The sequence below is a fragment of the Manis javanica genome, chromosome 17 (assembly GCF_040802235.1).
Source record: "Manis javanica isolate MJ-LG chromosome 17, MJ_LKY, whole genome shotgun sequence".
Taxonomy (NCBI): Eukaryota; Metazoa; Chordata; class Mammalia; order Pholidota; family Manidae; genus Manis; species Manis javanica.
In genome coordinates this window covers 1,981,213-1,999,508 of record NC_133172.1, presented here as the reverse complement: position 1 = coordinate 1,999,508, position 18,296 = coordinate 1,981,213, and the positions used below count along the sequence as shown (strand labels likewise).

Here is an 18,296-nt window from a genome sequence, read left to right as displayed (position 1 = left end):
AGCCAGAGCACCCCATAGCAGGGACTCAGTGATTGGACCAGAGTGGTCACTAGGACAGCCTAAACTGGAACGAGTCATATTCCAGTGGGGACTGATGTGGAAGGACTGATGAAAAGCTAAAGTCTGATATGCACAGATGCCATTTTTTCTCCATGAAAAGACGCAGCCTGCCAGTGACTGAGACAGCTGGAAGCAGAGCTCTGAGCTGCTACTCTGCCGGGCCGGCCTGAGGCTGGCAGTTCTCGCCCGGCACCTTTCAGTACAGCAGCTCATGTATTCCTTTCTCCTAAGTTTCAGCTGTTGTTTCTCCATCTATCACCTTTGTAAACTTGAGTTCTGTACGTGAAGGGATTTAACTCATCCAACCAAGTCAGTCATATATTAGCTCCTCTGTTACATTTTAACATAAAACAGCTGACCTTTATTTCTTAGTCTGTCAACTTTAGACATCTCTCGGATCCTATGCACAATGAGAAAACTACCCCCGTTCTGGCTTCAGTCTCTCATTTATCTGTAAACCTCCTGTCATCCATTATATTAGCTGTTTTTGCCTTTTACATTAAGTAAATATTAGATCTGTATACACACAGAGACAGATCTCAGTGATTGGTCTTTAAAGTTGGAAATTACATAGCATTAGATCGTCATCACCATGTAAATATTCTCTGAAGAGTAAGAGCCAAGCACTGTGTGAAGATGACGTTTTCTCCCCTACAGGACCGGTGTTCTGATCCCAGTCCCCCCTTAAGAGTCTATTCCTAACATCAAATGGGCTTTTCCATAGCCCAGTTAATTCCCAAAACCATGCCACATTTTACTGGGACTTGCTTTATATTAGGTCTCAATACCTACCATGGCCTCTTTTTTGTTTTTCTCGGAGCCAGTAGTTTTACCTCATACCTTGAGAGGCATCTATCAGATTTATTCTGTTTTCTAAAATTACTAGTTACTAATGGGAAGGAAGGCTAATGCTGTCTTGATCTTTTTTAGGACATTTGCATTTTTTGAAAGCTTTTAGGATAGTTTCACATTTAGTATTCTGAAGTTTCATCACCATATTTCTGGCTATTTTTTTCTGTTGTAGTTGGGTTCCTGCCAGCTCAGCTTACTCATCTTCCAGTGAGCTATTCCAAGCTGAACATTCATGACTTTCTTCAGTTTAGAAAGATGCTTAATCACTTATTTGATACATCCCTCTTATTATATTTTCTGTTATTTTTTTCTGGAAATTCTATTAGTTGGACCTTCTGTGTCCCTTTTTTCTTTGTAATTTTCTTTTTAGTTAATACAGAGTTTCTTCAGTTCTCTTTCAAACCATTTACTAGGTTTATTACAGCTACGTAACTTTTTTCATTTGTAGTTCTCTCCTATCTAATTCTTTTCTTGGTAGCTTCCCATATTTGCTTTAAACATGTAACATCTGTTTAAATCTCAAGTTAATGTACATTTTTAGTTTTCTCTTAACTTTGCCCAGTCTGAGTTTAGCTCTCTCTTGGTCCTTGTTATGCTGATAGTTTTCTTCATATGTGATAATCCTTCACTGTTTGCATTTAAGAAAATTCGGTTAGTTTATTGTCTTAGGTAGATACCAGGGGCTGCTTTGGGTATTCCTACTCTAGGTCGGCTTCCCGGAATGGGAAGGGTTACTGGGACCTATCTCTGCGTGGGAAGGGCTGGCAAGCCAATGAGGTTCTCCAAATTCCAAAACAGTTCGTTTAGGTCACCAACTCTCACCCTAACTCTCCTAGTTTTCCCTAAGTTCATTCAATTTTTTTTTGTAGTTTAAATTTAAACTACATTTATAAAATAAATTGTATTACATTCTTGGTTAAAACTTGGAACATAACAGATAACACTAAATCTCTTGACCAAAATATCTAATCCCAGTTCCCTCCCCAGAAGGACACTTAGCAGTTGGATGTATCTATTCAGAACTTTTTCTAAGCTTATAAATATATTAGAAATATATGTGATTTATTTTGCAAAATTTGCTTTTTCAATCAATGTCTTTTAGTCAAATCCTTATCAATATCAGTCCATTCTTTCAGATGCTGGTAATATTTCTGGTCATCTGTGGATAGATTTAAATTGTTTCCAGTGTTTTGTGTTCTAACCATACTGCCCTCCAAAGCGGTCAAAGTGGCAGTGATGAGTCTCGGTTCTCCACACGCTACCAGTTTTTTATGTTACATTATATAAATTTACATCTCAATACAAGTGAGGTTAGACAGGGACTCATATTAATTGATCATCTGTATTTCTGTGATTTGCCCATTCTTATCCTTTGTCCATTTTTATATTCTCTTAGTTGTCCTTTACCTACTTATGGTTATTCTTATGTCTTCCCTTTATATTATTACATTTTCTGTTGCTTTTAACTTTGTACTAACTTTTGATATAATCCGCTTCATTCATCCTTTCCTTTATGGCTTTCATTTTTGTTTTAGATAAATCCAATGCCAAAGTCATAAACATATCCTGTATTTTCTTCTAATACTTTTATTGTACATTTAGGATTTTATTTAACTGTAATTCACTTTTGTGAATGGTGTGAAGGATCCTGTTGAATTTACTTGAAGATTTTTGAGAATTTTTTAAGTTACTAGAAGAGGGCAGAATGGAGAAGCTGTTGGCAGGGGTACTGACATGACTTTAACATAGGAAAGCATTTAACAGTCTTGTCATTGTATCTCCATTTTAATGCTTACATTCAGACTGAAATGATAGCAGCTTCTGCTACATGTCATGAATTCTCCCCCCTGTATATCTTATAAAACTTAACTCATCCATTGATGACCCCTCTTTTATGTTTTGTTTAGTACCTTTCACATTGTTTTCTGTTTATTGGGATATGGAGGAAAGACAAACTTGTGTGCTGCCAAAGGATATCTTGGGTGTTCCCAGTGAAAATTCTGATATTGATAAGTTGAGTTTCAGGAAGGTTTAAAATTTATACTCTCTCACATCAACACATGGAAGTATCTCTGTTCCTATGCTTTTGCAAATGCTTAATGACTCTGATATTTAAAAATGCATAGTTCATTAGTTTAACTTGTATTTCTTCTGATCCTACTGATTCATCACTTACCACATTTATCAGTCACCTCTTGCCTCTTTATACCTCTGGAGAAGTGTCATTTTCTAAGTGATTTGTAGAAGAAACATTTTTATGTTAAGGATTTCACAGATTACATAGTTCTAATAATTTCTCCAATTTTGGTGGTCAAAACCTTTTGTTTATACTATCTTTGTCTATAAAAAAAAGCTTAGTAAAGTTCTTACACAAACCTAGAATCTTCATGTTGTGGCTTCTGGGTCTCATGTCATGTTCAAGGTTGTTCTCATTCCATGATTATAAAGTACACAGTGTCCTCTAATAAACTGTTTCACATTTGATAAAAGAATGGGGATTGTTTTTGTACAGAGCAGAATCAGTTTTACCAATACTACTAGGCCATTGATGTGAAATATCAAACTTTCACCACTTTCTTTGTACCTTAGTATTCACATTTGAATTGGTTACGGCATTGATTGCATGCTCAAATCCTTCAGGAATATATAAGTGTAGGGCAAGTCAGACGTAAGGGAGCAAGGAATTGTTTGGACTGTAGAGAACTGTAAAACACATACCCAGGTACAGGTATTCATTGCACACCAAATCAGCATTTTTGTGGGCAGCCAGTTTGAGTATTTACCTTTAGTTTTGGTTTCCTCTCTAGATTTGGAATTGTAGCTTAGAAGCTTAACAGCTTTCCTGTTTTAAATGATACAGGTTTAATATAATTCATCCACCTGGAATTAGGAGAAGGGGTCACTTTACAGCTGATCCTTGAACAACATGGGCTTGAACTGTGTAGGTCCACTTACATGTGGACTTTTTTCAATAAATATATTAGAAAACTTTTTTGAGGTTTGCAACAATTTGAAAAACATTTTCTCTTACTCTTGTAATACAGTATATGATACATTTAACAAAAATATGTAATTGTTATCACTAAGGCTTTTGATCAACAGCAGGCTATCAGTAAAGTGTTGGGGAATCACAAGTTACACATGGATTTTTGTTGTGTGCGGGACTGTTATTATTAACCCACATGTTCAAAGTTAGCTATATTTTTCATTTTTCTTAGGCTACTGATCTGCTTAAGTTTTGGTGGTTTTTTTTTTTTGGTCTAGTTTGCCTTTGTTTACATGTAAGTGATGAACACATCTCAGTAAATTCCATTTATTACCAATGATACTTAAAGTGTGTCTTCTTAGAGCTGCTGAATATCTACTGAAGTTCATTTTACCAGCAGTTATCTCTGTACATTCATGCTGAAACAGACCCCCATCTTACTCTGTATCATGGGCTCCAGTGTCAAGCCTACTGTATTAAATGCCATTGTCACCCACCTTTGTAACAATGACAACTGTTTCTAATAAAAAATCTAGTCTTGAATCTTAAGCTGTTGCTGCTTGTTCTGATGGTCCTTGCTGAGATGATCAGGTCTTTGTATAGCACTGGATCTTCTTACTGTGCATTGTTTATTGAGGGATTACTTACGCTAGGCACTCTGCTGAACAATGTACATGCATTATCTCATTTAGTCCTCCCACTAACTTTGAGGTAGTACCATTACTATTCCCACAATATAAATAAGACTGAAGCTTACAAAGGACAAAATATTTCTCCCAAACTAGAAGGCTAGGAAATGGAAGAGCACAATTGGAATCCAGATCTAAGTATTTGATGCTGGAATAAGAGTTCTTAGTTCTGATAAGTAGCCAAGGAATGAGACAAATATTGACATGAAATGGGGTTTGGAGTGTAGACTGGAAAAAGTTGTGTGGCAGGATCTTTTAGGCTGTCTTGAGGCTGTGTACTTTTAACATAAGAACTATAAGATGCCAGATGAGAGGTTTTAATGAGGGGAAGTAATATGATCAAACTTAATACGTTTGTCTGCAGTGTAGACAACTGACAAAGGAAAGGGTAATTAATGCAGGCAAGACTAATTAGAAAGCTCTTTCCATAGTCCATGTCAAATAGATTATTGTATATTGGACAAAGATGATGGAATAGAACTGGATTAAGAAAGTCAGATTCAAGGCATATTTATGAGATAAAACCTACAGGTCTTGGCAACTGACTGGACATGGAGTGTGAGGGAGAGGAGAGAGTCAGGAATGACTCCATTGTATGAATTCTCTCATGATGAGCAAGATGTGCACGCTGCCTAAATGATTTCCTGCAATCCTTACATTCATAGGGTCTCTCTCCAGTATGAATTCTTTGATGTAGAGTAAGAGATCCACTATAGCTGAAGGCTTTCCCACAAATGTTACATTCATAAGGTTTCTCTCCAGTATGAATTCGTTGATGTTGAGCAAGGCCTGCATTCTGGCTAAATGTTTTCCTACATTCCTTACACATGTAAGGTTTTTCTCCAGTATGACTTCTCTGATGTTGTGCAAGTGATGAACTATTGCTGAAGGCCTTCCCACATTCAATACATTCATAGGGTTTCTCTCCAGTATGAACTCTCTGGTGTTGATCAAGGTATGCAATCTGGCTGAAGGCCTTCCTACATACCTTACATTCATAAGGTTTTTCTCCAGTATGAACTCTCTGATGTTGAGCAAGGTGTGCATACTGGCTGAAGGCTTTCCTACATTCCTTACATTCATAGGGTCTCTCTCCAGTATGAATTCTCTGATGCACAATTAGGTATCCACGATGGCTAAAGGCTTTCCCACACACATTACATACATAAGGTTTCTCTCCTGTGTGAATTCTCTGATGCTGAGCAAGAAATGAACCATTGCTAAAGGCCTTTCCACATTCGATACATTCAAAAGGTCTTTCTCCAGTATGAACTCTCTGATGTTGGGTTAGGTGTGCAATCTGGCTGAAGGCTTTTTTACATTCTTTACACTGATAAGGTTTCTCTCCGGTATGAACTCTCTGATGTTGAGCAAGGTGTGCATTCTGGCTGAAGGCTTTCCTACATTCCTTACATTCATAGGGCTTCTCCCCAGTATGTATTCTCTTATGCTGAGCTAGGTTTGCACTCTGGCTGAAGGTTTTCCCACATTCAACACATGCATAGGGCTTCTCTCCAGTATGAATTCTCTGATGAAGAGTAAGAGATGAGCTCTGGTTGAAAACTTTCTCACATTCATTACATTTCAAAAGTTTCTTTTCTACATAGACTTTTTTATGCTTCATTTCAGATTTTTTTCGGTAACTTCTCTTTTGGGGCTCATGCTTACGTCCTCTTCCTTTGGTGGGAAAACACTGTTTCATATCAAATCTTGCATCCTGATGGAATGCTTGCCAAGATTTGGTATAGTCATTGCTTTGATCTTCAGTGAGGATTTCTTTATGGGAGATGATCAACTGACCAGAATGTACCTCCTGATTTCCCAAGTGGCTCTTAAGCCAGTCTTTACTTTCACAGTCCCTTCTCACACTGGGGCAGTCAACACTGTAACTAAGATAGCTTGTCCCCTTTGTCACTACTTGGGATGGTTCTTCACAAATAGCTTGCTTTGATGAAAACATACTGTTTTTAAATGCATACTCCCCATCTAAAAGATAACAAGAAAATAAATGTCTTTTGTATTTATTAGAACTTTAAAACAAAAATTGGTGAATAAAATACAAAAGAAGTTTGAGCATTTAATATTTAAAAGTATGAGATTATAAAGAATGAGAAATTAATAAAATTAAGGAAATATATTGTACATAACCAGTAAGGTAACTATCAGAAAAATTTAAATTGAAGAAGTCATCAGTCTCCAAGCACCCTTCCTCTCTTGCCTTAGTTTATCCTGCATTCAAGCTAAGTTCGTTATCTTTAAAAAAATCAATTTCATGATATCAGTGTGGCCAAAAACCTCTGAAAGATCTCCAGATCCAAATATACACCAGGTCCCATTAGTTACCAAAGGTTGTACATGAACTCTGTGGTTAAACTTTCAGCCTGAAAAATGTCTGTCTGAATATCATTTTCTATGTAATATACTCCAACCAAATGTAAACTTTCAATTGATACTAAAGATAAGATGCCTTCATATGAACGTAATTTTGTCTCAAACTGCTTGATTTTCCTAACATGCCTTGGGCCTTACTTTGCCTTCCCTTCTTCATTCCCAAATCAGATCACCTATTCTGCTCAAGACTTTTCAATGGTTTCTCACCGTATTTATAATAAAACCAAAATTCGTAAGACCTGTAATAAAATTATAGCAAATCCAGGAAAATAGGAAAGCATAATATAACCAGGGAGAGTTTATCCCAACAATGGAAGTTGGTTTAGTATGTGAAAATCCATGTAATTCACATTAACAGATCAAAGATGGAAACCCATATGATCATTTCAACAGATGTTATTGTTTGATGTAAAAAGTATTTGATTAAATTCAAAACCTATTATAAAAACTCCCAGCAAACCAGGAATAGAAATGAACTGCTTCAAACTGATAAAAGGGCATCTAAGAAAAACCTTTAACTAATATCCACTTAAATATAAAAGACTGAATAGTTTCCCTTAAGATTGAGAACAATGAAATTATATCTGCTGAACACTGGATAGGAGGTCCTAGTTACTACAAAGCCAAGAAAAGGCAATAAGGATCAGAAAGGAAGAAATAAAACTACTTGCAGATAACATGATTGTACAAAACCCTCAGGAACCTACAAAACAACTACTAGAACTACAAATGACTCTAACAAGGTCATAAAATATAAAGTTAATATACAATTTACATTTTTGCATACTAGCAGCAAACAATTGGATAACAGAATTTTTAAGAAGTCTATTATAATAGCACCAAAAAAAACCTAAAAACTGTGAAAGACTCTGGAAAATTTTTTTTTAGATATGGAAGACCAACATACTAGTTCTGTAATACACTGAATTCTACAGAACATTGCTTAGAGAAACTAAGGAAGATTGTTTTAAAAATGGCTAACTGTATTTGTGAACTGGAAAACTTGATGTTAGGATGTCAATTCTCCCCAAACTGATATATAGATTCAACATAATTCCAATCAAAATCCCAGGAGCTTTGGGGTAGAAATTCTCAACTTCATTTTAAAACTCACATGGAAAAGAAAATTATCTAAAATAGTAATTTATACATTGAACTATCTGATACCAAAATTTACTCTAAAGCTATAGTAATCAAGACAGTATGATATTGGTGAAAGGACAGATATATAGATCAATGAACAGAACAGAGTTCAGAATTAGACCAGTACATATATGGTAAACTGCTTTTAAACAAAAGTACTAACAAAGTAATATAATGGGGAAGGGAAAGTCTCTTCAACAGTGGGTACTGGAGCAACTGTATCCAAATGGAAAAATAACCTCAACCTCAGACAAGACATAAAAATTAGCTCAATAGATCATATACCCAAACCTTAAAAGCTTTAAAACTATAACATTTTAAGAAGAAAATACTAAGCAAAAATTTCTTATATATGACACAAAAAGCATCAACCAAAACAATAAACTGGGCTTTACAAAAATTGGAAACTTTGGACAGTCAGAAGGCAGCAGCAGACAAACAACACAAGCCACATTTGGCATACATATATTCCAATACAAATAAATAACAAAAGACTTCAATTAAGACTGTAAATTAAGATTATATAAAGAATTCTTACAAACAATAACAAAAACACAGTGTCGGAATCTATGGAAGACAGACAGCTGAAGCTATATCCAGAGGAAAATGCAAAGTCCTTAATTTCATTAGTGATAAGAGAGAATGAAACTGATTAAACTTTTGTTTCACCAAAACAAAGAACAAAATAAACCTAAGAAAACCAGAAGGAAAGAGTAAAGAGAAAGCAGAAATTAGAGAACTGTAAAAGAGAAGAATGGTTATGCTTGCTAATAGATAAATCCATTTGGATTTTAAAAATAAAAATAAAACTTATTAATGAATAGCTACCTAATAATTTTTTAAAAAACATTTTTACAAAATAAATTACCATTGGAAACTACTATAGATATAAAAGATTTATAACAGATTATTTACTCAAATTCATGGAAATAAATTTGATAACCTAAATGAAGAGGACAATTATCTAGAATAAGAAAAATTTATAAAAGTTAACCCAAGAAAGAAACTGTAGAGAGGCCATTTATCAGAGAGGACATGGAGAAGTCACCAACAATCCATCTCCCCATAAAGGCCCCAGTACCAGGGTGTGTCTCTCATACTCCAAGGTTAGTGATCTCATTCTTTCACACTAACATTTCTGAACCCAACTGTTTTTTCTGAGCCTTCATGGCACGTTGTATTTCCTCACCTGGAAATGCCCTGATCTCATAAAAATAAGTCTCAGACAAATAAGTCTCAAAAATGTGTCCCAAGTCAAACTGACCATCTTTTCCTATCACAATCTATTCTTCCTTCTGACTTGTTTTTATTAAAATGTATCACCATCCAGTTACCCAAACTTGAAAACACAACTGGAAATGCTTTCCTTTTTCTTTGGTGGTTTATAAACCTCTGAATAATCCCAAGAATTTAGCAGAATGATTTTTTTTTTAGAATTGAAATGTAACTTTATTTTAATTGTAAGCCATGTGTGCACATTCTTTTTTACATTCTTTTTTTTTTTTCAGAATGATTTTCTTAAAGTAGAAGCTCAATGAGTCTTAGTAAAAGAAAAGTAAATAAATGAATCAGTCTTTCAACCTAAAAGGAATGAGTGACTGAAAAGGAGAAAAATAGCCGTTTCTGTCGATTTTTAAAAATGTGATGGAACAACTTGTGCAAAACCAAAAAGCAAGGCCAGGTTTCTGTGACATGTAGGTCATTCTGTGATCCAGAGACTAGGAAAAAGTTATCAGAGAACACAGTAATATGGGAAAGAATATATATACAAAGACAAGTTGGGGAGCTCATGCTAAAGGTGCCTCAGTGTTTCTTCCAGGTCTTAAGCCTTTAAGAAAGCTACCTGGGAAACATCAGTTATGAGCTGGAACCTTTCAGAATAGCTGAGCTTTTCCTTGCAATGGCCTCTACCTCCCTGGTTCTCCCACTCACCAGGGCATGTGCCTCTTGTCCCCTCCTTCTTCACCATCCAGGGCTCCTTTCCTTGTTCCAATAATGAGATCACATCTGGCTTAGAAACTGAAACTCCTGCTTACAAGAGATAAAAGGGGAATTAGGCCCATAAATCAAGTTCCCTGGTCCTCAGGAAGGCAGGGAATTATTCAAGGGAGTTGAGGAAGAGGTGAAGTATTCTGAAGAATGGGCAAGATGAATTGCAGGAATAATGTATTGAAGCTGCCAGTTCTACAAAATTCAACCTATTTGGGGAGCACGAAAAAGAGAAATCTAGTGAAGTACATCACAGTCTTCCCAAACATCCACTGAAAAGCAGCCACGTATGCAGATCGTTCATTAAGAAACCGCCTCACCTAGCGATACCAGGCTCCGGTAGTTCTCCAGCATCACCTTCCGGTACAGAGTCCTCTGCGCGGGGTTCAGCCACTCCCATTCCTCTGGAGTGAAATCTACAGCCACATCCCCAAAGGTCACCAAATCCTGAAATGACAAACATTCTTGCTCAACTTACCCTCACGTGGGTATGGTTTGAAGAGTTAAATTGTCTATGCTTTTGGAGAGCTAGACTTCTCTGTGCTCACTTTTGCTATTAGATAATGGGAAGTAATTTTCAGAGAGTCTCTGCTGATGGAAGAAAGATTTATAACACAAAACAGGCAGTAACAGAACACTGGAAAAATCACATGTAAAATCATATATATCACTCATACTAAATACTAGAGCATTCCTCAATATGGGAAATCAGCACAGACTTGGGGCAGTGAAGAAAGGCTTCAAGGAGGACACAAGAACACGAGTTAAGCCTTCCAATATGTAAACTGGCATTTTTGCAAACTCTAAAATGGAATGGCCGATATTCCAGCTGTATCAATAGGATATATATAAATATATTCGGTGCTTCTAATATTAATTTCCTAAATTTAAGTATATATGTAATAAAATAGTAAACAAGTTTTATAATGACTTTGCAAAAATATAACTTAAACAAATGTACGCCATGACAGAGAACCAGGGTGACAAAGACTGTGATAGCTCCTGACAGCCCCACTGAGTTTCAGAGATAGTTAGTAACTTATTATGCTACCTAAGAGAAGAAAATAATTTTAAGAACATTAACTTTAGTAGTGAACATTTCAAATGTGATAATGAAGTACATCAAAAAAATACAGCTCTAACTGGAGGAACATATCCAATCGTGCATGTCTAATGAGCAAGGGAGCTCTTTTTAATGTTACATCTCTCAAACATATCAGTACCCAATATGTCAGTAATTACATTAAAAGAAAATATACTAAACACTATTTAAAAGACAAGGATCATCAGACTAGATTGTTAAAAACCAACGTTTTAGGGGAAGAGGTGGGATTGTGGGAGGCACACAGGTTCGAGTGCCCACTGTGGGCACAGAGAAAAAAATCCCAACTATATGCTGTTTAAAAGGTGTACTCTAAATATAATCTTTAGAAATGCAGATTCTCAAAAAGTATGTATTGAAGTCATCCTGGAACTCAATAAAAATTCAGTTTCCTAGGGCTCACCACCAGAGACTGATCCCAGGTCTGGGAAGGTGTCCCTGGGCTGATGGGTTCTGTCTGCTCTGTACATCATACCCTCTGTTTGCTCTTCCCATTACCAACTCTGTGGCACGAGAGAAGACGGAGCTGGCACTTGCCTCCCTCGTCTCACCACAGATGAGGAATTCGTTCCTTGGTTCACTCAAGAAGTAATTTGGAAAGTACTTACTCAGTGCCTGCTACCTGTACTGTTCTAAGAGCTGGGAATACACAGGTAAACAAAGTAGCCTTCCTTCCCCTTGCAAAGTTATTATTCTAACAGAGGAGAAAGAAATTAAACAAGGCCATACAACGTCACATAGTGTAGGAAGAACAGGTGAGATGATTGAGAGGTAAAGGGGTGTTTGTTTTAGATAAAGATGGTAAAGGCAACCCTACATAAAGGGGTAAGCCATGCCAACATCTCAGGGAAGAGCATTAAAGAACAGGGAAGAGCAAATGCAAAGCTTCAAAGACAACAGAGCTTGGAAGTGTGAAGAACAGCAAGTGGACCAGTGTTACTGGAGCAGAGAGAGGTAAAGACTTGTGGAAAATGAGGTCTGGGGCAGCCAGAGGCTGGATCAGGTAGGGCCTTTCAGGCCGTGGTAAGGACACCGGATTTCATTCCAAGTAAAATGGGAGTTTCCAGGCAAAGGAGTGACCCCAAGTGCTCCATCCCTCTGGGCACACTGCTCCACAGCACCCTTCACTACCACTCTCTTCAAACCACAAGCCATCACCTTGTGTTACTGACCCTCGACAACACTACAGTGTTCTACTTCTGACACGGTTGCTAACTCGTGATGTCGATGCATCACTTTCCTCCCTTGGCCTCTTTCCTCATCTGTAAAATGAGTGAGCTGGACAAGATCACCGTCATTTTCTTCCTGGCTTTATCATTGTATGAGGCTAGAGCCGTGCTGCCCACTACACTAACCACTAGCCACAGGTGGCTATTTAAATCAATTAACATTAAACATTCAGTTCCTGAGCCACGCTAGTACGAGCAGCTGCCGGCTGCCATGTGTAGCTCTGTACTAGCCCACGCAGACGGCGGACATTCCCACCATCAGTCACCACAGCACGTTCTGCTCGATGGGCTGCTCTGTGGACTTCTGCTTGGGCTCATCTTATTCTTTACAACCACTTTGTGGGTTTTCATCTAGCGGTTTTGTTTTTTTATATTTAACCTACAGGATTATTTACCCTCAAAGTGTGAGGAAGAAACCGTTCTAAATGAAAAAATCCATGATTAATCCATCCTTTCTCTGCTGATTAAAAAAAAAATCATTGCATTATCATGTAAGGCACTAAATTCCACGAAGACAAAGACAGTGTCTATTTTTATTCACCACAGTATTGCCAGCACATAGCATACAAAAATTCTTTAGTAACTACAGGCTCAGTGAATGCATAAATATTTTCCATTCTTATTTGTGCTTGCATTTGTGTCTAGATGTTATATGCTGGTCCTTTCTTCTGGCTCCATTCCACATTATTTACTGTTTTCATTGTTACAGATATATGGAGCCATTTTGAAATGTCCTTTCAAGTATTCCCTCCCATTATTCTCCTTATAAAAAAAAACTTGCTATTTTCCCATACTAATTCCACTAATTTTAACTGGATGACCTAGAATATCCTAGCTGTAGCCCACTGCTAACTCAGGATGTCCCTAAAATGGGACCTTCAAAGCCCAGAGTGTTGAAAAAAATCCCTGTGCCAGCTGACCCACACTTGTCATACTCGCGACCCTACATACCCGGCTCCTCAAAGTCACCTTGAGCAAGAGACCTTATCACCATCACCAAGACTTCCCAGGAGCCCTTGTCTTGCCTTCCTCTTAAACCCAGGTCTGTGGACAACCTCTAAGCTTGTGGTCTTCCCTTAACACACACCTCAACCTCACTGAATCAGGTCCCCCTATATTGGAGGCTTTCATAGCCCACCAAAGTGCACTTTTTGACCCCAACAAAACACCTAACCCCTGGAAGGTACTAAACTGTTTTTGAGGTAAGATGAAAATTCTGGTGGTGAAAAAAGGAAGCTCACGGGCTTTGGAGGACCTCCTTTTACTGAACTGGAGAACATGAGGGCCGGGTCAGTGAATGAATGGAACTTTGTTACTGGGGAATTTCAGAAAAGCAAGATGTTTGTATAAAATCTGAAAAGGCATTTCAAGGAAGAAAGAGGAACTGTTTCCTTACCTTGGACATGGCTGTAAGAATCTAACAGTTCATGACAGGTCTTCTGCCCTCTTTCAGGCTCCTCTCTGGGGGAAGGGCAGTGTCTGGAGAACAGAGCTGGACAGGGAGAAAGAAAGAATAAAATGCCAGGCCCGCCTCAGCTCCAGTATGTCCAGCCTGGAAACCCTCCTTTCCTCCCCTACCAGAAGATCGGAGGGGTCACTGAAGTGGCCGTTCCTGTCTAAATTTGATTCTTTTTCCCATGTGCTTTAGATGTCAAGAAGGCAATGTAAACTTTGTGTGCGTACGTCACCTCCTCACCTACATTATAAACGACAACAGTATTTTCCTTTCGGAGGGGCACCAAGTAGGGATTCTCTCTCCCCTTTACACATGAAGGCTCTTTACCAGTGAGATTATCAAGGCTTCATGCAGTAAGTGAGGCCAGCGGGGATCCAGGCCCGACTTTTTAGTACTGCCACCAGATGATGTTGCTGAAATACGTCCCCACCCTTTCTACAAAGATGAGATGAAGTCACAAAGTGAATGTCCCAGAGAAAGGATCTTGACACAGAGTGGGCATCAGAGCAGTCATGTGGTGCGGAGGACACCTAGCTTCTCGTCCCAGCTTACAACAAACTGCACCTGAAAACCAATCTTTCAACTTTTCTGAACAACTTCCATCAACGGTTGGGGAGAGGGCATGAAGTCATGGAAACCTCTTCATCATGAGTTATTTTCCACTAACCCTACTGTCTTGGAAAGTAGAGCAAGTATCTCAAGCAGAGTAACTTGGTGGTAAGGACCACCAGGTGTGGGGATCGGAACCCCTACAAATGCGCGGCCCACCCCCGCCAGCTGTGCAGCGCGCCGTGAGCTAGGTCACCCCTCGGATCCTGTTCCTCCATCAGTGCGATGGCATGTATCTACTGTATCGACTGTTGGAAGGGTGGTGGTAGCACACAGTGGGTCTCGCCTTCCACCTCCCCCTTCAGTGCCTCACACACCGCGCAGACGAGGAAGGCCCTGCCCCTGTGCCACGGGGCGAAGGTCCGTCCGCTCCCCGCTGAGCTGGGCTCGCGCCCGGTCTCCTCTCCGTCCGCGGCCGCCTCTCCTCCATCGCAGCGTCTGCCCACAGCGCGGGCTTCCACGCGCCAGGCCCGCGGCCCGCGCAGCACCGCCCGCCGCCAAGCCACAGTCCCGCGGCCGGCAGCCGCCGCACAGCGCCCACCAACGCTGTCACCGTCGGGCCACGCCGGCCCACGCAGCGTCACGTGAGCACGCCCGGCCGCACGCGCGCTGTCACAGGCACCGTCACGTACATTCCCACAGACCCACAGCGACACGTTGCCCCACAGCCTCATACACGCGCCGAACTGTTCACTCGGTGACGCGGTCTCACCGTCACATATTCTCAGTGTCTCACACGGTCCCGCACCCGGCGACACGGTCTCACGCTGTCACAGGCCCGCACACGCCCGCTCCAGCCCTGCAGGCCTCCCCAGGCACGCGCCGCCCCCTGCCTCCTCACCGCCTCCTCCCCGGGCCGCCACCTCCCTCCGCGCGGTCCGCGGAGGCCGGAGCCCAGCGCCCCCAGCCGGGGCGGGGCCTGGATGTCGGTTGGGCGGGCGGCTTCACAAAGGGCGGCGGCGCTCGGGCGGCAGCGGGGCGCGCTGCAGGGGCCGCTGGGAAGTGGAGTCCGGGGCCGAACGCGGAGCATCCTGGGACTGCTCGCCGAGGGCACCGCCCCGGCAGTTGGTCCCGCCTCGTCTGTTTCCAGCAGTCTCCCCCGCGCTCCCTGAACCCGGAGCTCCCCACCCAGAACCAGGACTGGCTCAGCGGGTCAGGCCGTTCGACCCATAGCGCCCCCGCCGATCCCGCCCAGGCCCAGGACAGCCGGCTTGGACTGCGCAGGCGCAGATTGCTCTGTTCCCGAAGGCGACTAGACCCCGTGCGCGCGCCCAGCGCGCAGGCGCAGTGGGCGGGCTCTCGCTCTCTTTCCCCGGCTTAGACTCCAGGCCGGGTCCTGGTAACCCAGCTGGCGGGCCCCTGTGTGGGTGCCTGGCGTGCTGCGGAGGGTCCCGAGCCGTGGGTGTAGGCAGAGTAGGATGAGTGCCTCCGGAGAAAAAAAGTAGAGCAAGGTAATTACAGTCAAAACTGTAACAATGTGCAAAGGAGTTCCTATCGAAATGTGTTAAGCTTTATGCAAAGCCAGTCACACTAATTCTCTAGGGTAAAGATACCAGACAACTAGGAATATAGACATCTTCAGTGAGATCAATTACAGCTCAAAAGGCCAGGAGCAACTTGGCCTGGAATGTTTTGAGTGTTCTGCAGATAAAGAGAAATGTCTCAGCATAACCCGTGGCTTCACTGTATCAATTAGATAATGACACTGTAAAATTTACCTTAGCTTGCAAAAAGGCCCAGCTTATTTTTAACTGTACCTGTATGCTGTGTTTCCTTCTCTGATCCTAATCAAGTAATCGCAACCCGAGCAAAAGATTAACTTGGTTAACAAGCCCAGCTATAAACATCCCAAAAAGTTAATAAGTAAGATTCTTAGCACACTTCAGCAAACAGGCAACAATTCAGCCCACCTTGGGGGCAGGGCAGGCAGTCTTAATTGACTTGTTCCCAGAGGGAAACTGCTATCCTGAGAAAGAATCAGAGCAGAAAATTTCTGTTACTCACCAAAAATGGGCATTCTGGGCCACTCAACAAGTATGCACCCCTAGCCCTTTACCCCTATTCCTGAAAATCCTCAACCGACTATAAATCCCCTAGACAATGAGCTGACCACGGGCTCTCTTGTCCCCTCCTGGCCTGAGCCAGGAGCTCTGTCCTCTCACTTCATCTCTAAATAAAAGCCTCTACCTGGCTCTCCTGCCTCAAGTGCTTGCGAAGTTCATTCTTTGGCTCCGTGAACAAGAACCCCGGCATCACCGGGAGGATGTATTTTAAGTATTAAAATACTCAGAGTACATTTGAATGTGTTTTCTTCTAGTTAACTGAGAGAGAATCATAAAACAGGAAAAACAGTATATAGACTTGTCAGTATTAAGAGCAAACACTGGGTTAATCCCGAATAATTGCTGTTAGTGAAAAATAAAGTTTTTGTTTCCTTCATGATCTAGATTGCATCTCAGAAGAGCTATGGGAGGTTCCTGTGGACGTGGTCGTGCAGGGAATAAACAGCTAAAGGTCAGAACACACTTTGTTGATTAAGTTCTTGTTTGGGGCACCATGCGGTAGACAGAGGTCTCCCCACAGTGGATCCCATTCATGTGATAATGGCTGGTCCCATTTCGGGGAGAAAGATGGGAGAAGCATGACTGTAGCCGGGGTCAATGAGGAGGAGCTGTGGTCACTCTGCACGTGCTTTGAGAGTGACCTCTTGGAAAGTCATTGACAAGGCAACTGTGCATTTGAGAGAAAGGGAGGCACGGAGACATTAATTTACTCTTTAAAGTCAGGAACTGTGGCGGCCAGCCGCCAAGATGGCCCTCGGCGATCCTTGCCTCCTAGTACTCACATCCTCGTGTAGTGCTGCCCACACGGGCTCAGTCAGAGCTCATTTATGTGGCCCACAAGGTATGGTGCTGCGTGACTTCAGAGGCTTGGTCACAAAAGACATTGGAACTTCTGGATCATTCTAGGGGGAGCCAGCCGCCATGTCATTAAGGCACTCAATCAGCCCTACGGAGAGGCCCGCAGGGAGTGGACCTGGGGCCCTTGTCTACAGCCAGCACTAACCTGCAAGCCATGTGGGTGAGACCCCTGGAAGCAGATATTCGGGTCCCGGTTAAGCCTTAGTTGACTGAAGCCCTAAATGACATCTTGACTGCACCCAGCTAAGCTGCTCCCAAATTCTTGACTCACAGATACTGTGAGAGAGAAATGTTGACTATTGTTTAAGCCATTAAGTTTTGGGGTAATTTGTTGCATGACAATACATATCTAATTAGAAATCAAAGAAATTAAAATAATAAGAGACTACATCAGAGAATAAAAAATAGATCCGAAGGACCCAACACGAGTTTTACAATTAGGAAACAAAAGAGATGAAAGAGAACTCTGTAGAAGAAAAATTTTAGTCGTTCTTTTAGAATAACCACGTAATGTAATTATTTATAGGTCATGAAGAAAAAAGTTTTCTTCAAAGTATACATTTTACAGATAGTAAATTGATTCATCACAGTACAGCATAACAAATTCCCAAGAGATTGAAGCAAATATTTTAAAATATCCCTATAAAGTTCTACAGAAAAATAAAGATGAACATTTGTAATTTAGGGGTAATTTATTTTGAGCAAAATAAAAAAGGGGGCAAGGAAAAGCTGGATTTGCCTCAGTACGTAACTGAATACAAACTAGTTACATGATAAAAATGTTTTCTAATCTAAGATTCTGGCCCACACATACCCCCTAAAATGATACTCATTATTTCTACTTGTCTAACAGGCATTTCAAACTATTC

At 40.8% G+C, this 18,296-nt stretch overlaps 2 protein-coding genes across 7 annotated transcripts in view; one reads left to right on the top strand and one right to left on the bottom strand.

Annotated features, from left to right (window-relative positions):
• Positions 1–18,296, top strand: part of ZNF667 (zinc finger protein 667) — a 41,109-nt gene that overhangs the window by 21,554 nt on the left and 1,259 nt on the right. For 2 of the 3 annotated variants that reach the window (XM_073226712.1, XM_073226711.1), the window contains one exon: positions 16,954–17,020. In XM_073226712.1, coding sequence (XP_073082813.1) covers positions 16,954–17,018 — 65 coding nt within the window. In that variant the 3' untranslated portion in view covers positions 17,019–17,020. Of the gene's footprint in view, positions 1–16,953; positions 17,021–17,475; positions 17,584–18,296 lie in introns of all 3 variants that reach the window. The other variant, XR_012126941.1, reaches the window with a different exon arrangement.
• Positions 4,149–15,742, bottom strand: ZNF583 (zinc finger protein 583). 4 transcript variants are annotated; one of them, XM_017640421.3, is made up of 5 exons: positions 15,348–15,742; positions 13,838–13,933; positions 10,431–10,557; positions 10,054–10,149; positions 4,149–6,573 (listed from the first exon to the last, which is right to left on the bottom strand). In XM_017640421.3, exons 2-5 carry the CDS (start codon positions 13,844–13,846, stop codon positions 5,099–5,101), a joined length of 1,707 nt encoding a protein of 568 aa, XP_017495910.1. In that variant the 5' UTR covers positions 13,847–13,933; positions 15,348–15,742; the 3' UTR covers positions 4,149–5,098. The 4 variants fall into 4 exon arrangements, with proteins under 4 accessions (XP_017495910.1, XP_017495909.1, XP_017495911.1 ...); XM_017640420.3 differs by having other exon boundaries at positions 15,219–15,357; XM_017640422.3 differs by lacking the exon at positions 15,348–15,742 and adding an exon at positions 14,824–15,188.